Source organism: Austrofundulus limnaeus, unplaced genomic scaffold (genome assembly GCF_001266775.1).
Source record: "Austrofundulus limnaeus strain Quisiro unplaced genomic scaffold, Austrofundulus_limnaeus-1.0 Scaffold51, whole genome shotgun sequence".
NCBI lineage: Eukaryota > Metazoa > Chordata > Actinopteri > Cyprinodontiformes > Rivulidae > Austrofundulus > Austrofundulus limnaeus.
In genome coordinates this window covers 663,462-668,862 of record NW_013952453.1, presented here as the reverse complement: position 1 = coordinate 668,862, position 5,401 = coordinate 663,462, and the positions used below count along the sequence as shown (strand labels likewise).

General features: G+C 41.0%; 1 protein-coding gene across 1 annotated transcript in view; it reads right to left on the bottom strand.

Moving 5' to 3' along the window:
* Nucleotides 1-4,176: 4,176 nt before the first annotated feature.
* Nucleotides 4,177-5,401, bottom strand: part of LOC106517631 (coagulation factor VII) — a gene marked incomplete in the record, with an annotated part of 5,970 nt that continues 4,745 nt past the window's right edge. Inside the window, 1 exon segment of the mRNA XM_014008591.1 lies at nucleotides 4,177-4,972. Coding sequence (XP_013864045.1) covers nucleotides 4,362-4,972 — 611 coding nt within the window.

Genomic DNA, 5,401 nt, shown 5'->3' with positions numbered 1-5,401 from the left:
GGACAAGAGAAGATTGGAAAAACGTTGCCTGGTCTGATGAGTCTCGATTTCTGCTGCGACATTCGGATGGTAGGGTCAGAATTTGGTGTCAACAACATGAAAGCATGGATCCATCCTGTCTTGTATCAACGGTTCAGGCTGGTGGTGGTGGTGCAATGGTGTGGGGGATATTTTCCTGGCACACTTTGGGTCCATTAGTACCAACACAACATTGTGTCAACACCACAGCCTACCTGAGAGTTGTTGCTGACCATGTCCATCCCTTTATGACCACAGTGTATTATCTTCTGATGGCTACTTCCAGTAGGATAGCGCTCCATGTTATAAAGCGTGAATCATTACAGACTCGTATTTTGAACTCGACAATGAGTTCACTGTACTGGAATGGCCTCCACAGTCACCAGATCTCAATCCAATAAAGCACCTTTGAGATGTGGTGGAACAGGAGATTCGCATCATGGATGTGCAGCCGACAAATCTGCAGCAACTGTGTGATGCCATCATGTCAGTATGGACCAGACTCACTGAGGAATGTTTCCAGTACCGTGTTGAATCTATGCCACGAAGGATTAAGGCAGTTCTGAGGGCAAAATGGGGTCCAACCTGCCACTAATTAGCAAGGCGTACCTAATAAAGTGGCCGGTGAGTTTAGGTACCAAAACCAGAACCCAATAAGTTTAAATTAAGTTTTTCAGTTGAGGGTCAGGCTAAAATTAAAATTAAATTAATGGAAGTCAATACAAAGTCCTAATACATACAAACTTGTGAGTTTAAAAAAATTACCTTGAGTTGCAAGATCTATTTTAATAAAAATTTTCTTCTTCACTGCAGTTAAGTGTGATTTATTAATCTCGCCAATGAACGCTGCCCTCTGCAGGTAATGAGGATTTAACACAAACGTTTTATGACCTTTAAATTAATCACAACCTTTATAAATATGACCAGTTTTTGATAATTTCTGTAATAAAGTTCAAATGTAAACATATTTTTATTTTAGCTTCAGAGTCTGAATTTTAACAAGACTTCAACTTTAAAGTTTCGAAATTCTTTACAATTCCACTAATTTCATCTATTTCATACTGAAATAAGTTCTTTCACCTTCAGCTGACTCAGATTTAAAGACAATGAGCAAACTGCTGGTGGGGTTGTAGCCAAAAACAATCCCCATCACATGCTGAAAGCTAATTAATTAATTAATTAATTAGCTTCGGGGTGGCTGTGGCAGAGTGGCTAGGGGAGTTGTCCTGGAACCGGAAGGTCACCGGCTCGACCCCCCATCCAGCTGTCTCAGTTGTTGTGTCCCTGGGCAAGATACTTCACCCCAATGCCTCTGATGTGTGTCCCATCAGTGTATAAATGTGACTGGCACTGATTAGTCTCCATAGATGATTGTACATGTTAGCTTTGTAGGAGATCTGGTAGAATGCTGTGTGAATGGGTAAATGAGGACACAGGTTGTAGTGTGAAGCTCTTTGAGTGTCCTGGTTGGGAAGAAAGGCGCTAAGCAAGTACAGTCCATTAACCATAACAAAATGCTAACAAAGCTAACACACGCTGTCCTTCAGTGAGCACTTTCTGCTTTAACTCTAATGGTTGAGATGGTTGCGAAAACTACAGGGGTTAGACAATGAAACTGAAACACCTGGTTTTAGACCACAACATCCCTTTCAGACAGCTTCCTCCTGCGTCCACAGTTAATCCTGTTGGATGTGGTTCATCCTTCTTGGTGGTATGCTGACATTACCCTGGATACTGTGGCTCTTGATACATCACAAAGACTTGCTGTCTTGGTCACAGATGCACCAGCAAGACATGCACCAATAATTTGTCCTCTATTGAACTCTGTGGTATGTCACACATAATTTTGTGTGCATTGCAATAATTTGAGCAAAACTGTGCTCTTACCCTGCTAATTGAACCTTCACACTCTGCTCTTACTGGTGCAATGTGCAATTAATGAAGATTATCCACCAGGCTGGTCCAATTTAGTCATGAAACCTCCCACACTAAAATGACAGGTGTTTCAGTTTCATTGTCCAACCCTTGTAGTTTGAAAGGGCTTTAACCGTTAACTCACTGAGTGTAATAAGCTAAAAATTGGTATAATATTGGTAGCTGAGAGCAACCTCTGTCACATACTGAAGCTGGAAAAAAAATCCAACATAGTGGCCAAAGCTACTTCGGCTACTTTCTGCAAATTTGAGCTTCTTTTGTGTTTCCATTGAACTTGCTTTAAACGTTCAGCGTAAGTGTTCAGCAATAAGCACTCACACTAGGATTTTCACAGGAAATGCAATTTCTCTAGATCCAGTTCCCCGACACAAACAGAGTAATATTGCATATGCTGCTAAGTGTCAGGAGGACTGTGATCAGTCATACAACGGTGAAACAAAACACCCACTGTTCAATAGAATGAACTAGCACAGACGAGCAACATCATCAGGCCAGGACTTTGCAGTTTACACTCATCTACAATCCAGGACTCTACAGTTTACACTCATCTACAGGCCAGGACTCTGCAGTTTACACTCATCAACAGGCCAGGACTCTGCAATTTACACTCATCTATAGGCCAGGACTCTGCAGTTTACACTCATCAACAGGCCAGGACTCTACAGTTTACACTCATCTACAGGCCAGGACTCTTCAGTTTACACTCTTCAACAGGCCAAGACTCTGCAGTTTACACTCATCAACAGGCCAGGACTCTGCAGTTTACACTCATCAACAGGCCAGGACTCTACAGTTTACACTCATCTATAGGCCAGGACTCTTCAGTTTACACTCTTCAACAGGCCAAGACTCTGCAGTTTACACTCATCAACAGGCCAGGACTCTGCAGTTTATACTCATCCACAGGTCAGGACTCTGCAGTTTACACTCATCTACAGATCAGCTGTTACTCTTTCAGGGATGAAGATGTTCTCATCCTTGATAGAGAGGAACATTGGTTTGAGAGAGGAGTAAAGGAAGCCATCTTTGTGAAGAAAAAACCGTCCACCATTAAATAGAGGTGGAGGCCTTCATGTCCAGTTGTCCTCCTCCTACAATGCTGTTATTGCAAGTATGACTCAGCTCCCTGTGAGCAAAAGGTGTGAATCAGGGCCCCATTGATAAGCAGGTGATGGGTCACATGACCCTCCACGAATAATAGAGCCAATCAAACCACTAATGACCAATTGTTTGGCTGATGGTCCTCTTACACCTGTGACTAAATCCTGTTTGTCCAGGTGGAGGCAGGGATTATAAGGCTGAGTTCACCTGAAACTCATCAGACTGAAGAAGTCTCTTGGAGGAGAGATGAAATGTTTCACTAAAGAAGAACCCATCCAAAATGACTTTACCAGACAAGTGGCTAAAATGACACGCGTTTTAATCTGACAAACTTTCAAAATAGCAAGAAGGGTTAGTGTTTACAAATAAAAGACAACAAAATTAGACAAACACTTTTAAATGTTTTATCTAATATTCCAAAACTGTAAATTCTTGGGTTTTCTATGATTGCGGAATACTTCTGTAACAAAGGAAAGACTAATGTGAGTTAAAATGATTATTCAATAAAAATAAATGTCATATGTTAATGTATTGAAATTTGAGGAGCTGTAGAAACCAGCTGATTGACAGGTAGATGTCCCCATGGCAACAGGGATGACTGATGTTTGATTTCTTTTTCAGGGAATATGACTGCAAACACCACAGAAGAAGATTTATGGTAAACGACTCCGAGCATTGGCCAATCAGCTTGCTCCTCATCGGGGGCCGAGCAGCAGGAGTCCAGAGTCCAAACTGAGCGTCTTTTTGACAAAAGAGGACACATCTCTGTAAAATAATCTAACAGATACTGACAGGTTGGTTCTGTGGGTTTTTGTTAAATAAAAACAAACACAGAGATCACTTCAAATTGACAAAATAAGAAAACAAAAGATTAAAAATCATTAGTTCAACAGAATTATTTACAAAAAACTAAGTGAACATGCAGAACAGGAAGCTGAGTCTCACAGAGAGTCCCATACTTGTGATTTTATTCATTTTTTTCCATTTTCTTTTATTGTCAGTTTAGTGATGTTTGTGGTTTTTTGTTTATTAATGAAAAAGAAACGTGTCTTTTTTATGTTTGTGTACTTATGGTGAAAAAATCAGAAAACTGTATTTAGAACTGAAACAGAAACAAATATATTTTAGTTGACTGAAGAAAGTTTATTGGTTTTATTGACTAATCCTATTCTGTCTGAAAAGGAAACTATTTCTCAGTTCATAAATTTAACTTAACAGTCAGAGAAATGGACAATAACGTCAATCAATTCAGGTTTAATTTACTTTTATCTAAATAAATCTTCCGATATGAGAAGAAAATTAGTTGTTTATTGAAGCTTTTGTTGCAGCAGAACTGGCGTCGTTGTGGTGGGTGGGTTCTTTTTGGTGCTCTCCACCCAGTCCACAAACTTGGCCATGTTAGCGTACATGTCATAATATCCCGGGTGTGTGCAACCACGCCCCCAGCCAACCACACCCATCAGAAAGTGGGCATGGCCATACTTGGTGACCAGTGGGCTGCCGTCGTCTCCACGGCAGCTCTCCTGTTTGCCCTCCAGGTATCCGGCACACAGCATGTTGTCGGTGAAGTTGAACCCGGCTTTCTGGGAGCACTGGGAGTTTGGGATGATGGGGACGGCCATCTTGCGGMGGATGGGGGACACCGGAGCCCCCGGCGAGGTGTTGGCGTTGCCCCCAGACGTCCTCTTGCCCCAGCCGGACAAGAAGTGGTATCGAACCGGTAGGAGTTCCCTCTCTGCCAGGTCTTTGGTGGGAAGGCAGACTGGAATGGCGTACCGGTTTAACGTGACGGAGCGGTTCAACCGGAGCAGGGCGACGTCACTGTCGCCACTCACCGGATTGTAACTCTCATGGGAAATGGCCATGGAAACGGGAATCCTTTGCTCTGTGTTCTCTTCAACGTCAATGTTATGATCCCCTGGAGAGAAATGTCAGAGTTACTAAACTATTTAAACAATTTACAAAACAACTTATGGATTAAATGTTGTTAAAGTTTAAAAAAAACTAAGTTTGACTAACAGACAAGTAAAAATAGTTTTAAAAATTAAATTCTATAAACAAATAAAACGTACTCAAGTTGAATGTAAACAATACACTGTGGTGGGTCAGCTAACTCTCTAATATGCTTCATGATCATAATATAACATGAGAGAAAACACTGAAATCTGATTCTAACTCTGGCTCAGCTTTAATAAACTTGAAATGCTTCCACAGAAAGAAAATACAAAAGGCCAATTTTTTTTATCCAAAACATACACATAAACAAAGAAACCTAAATAATCCCCAAAAGTTCTGGGAGACCGTCAAATCTCTAAATATATATGTATATATATATACAGTATATATA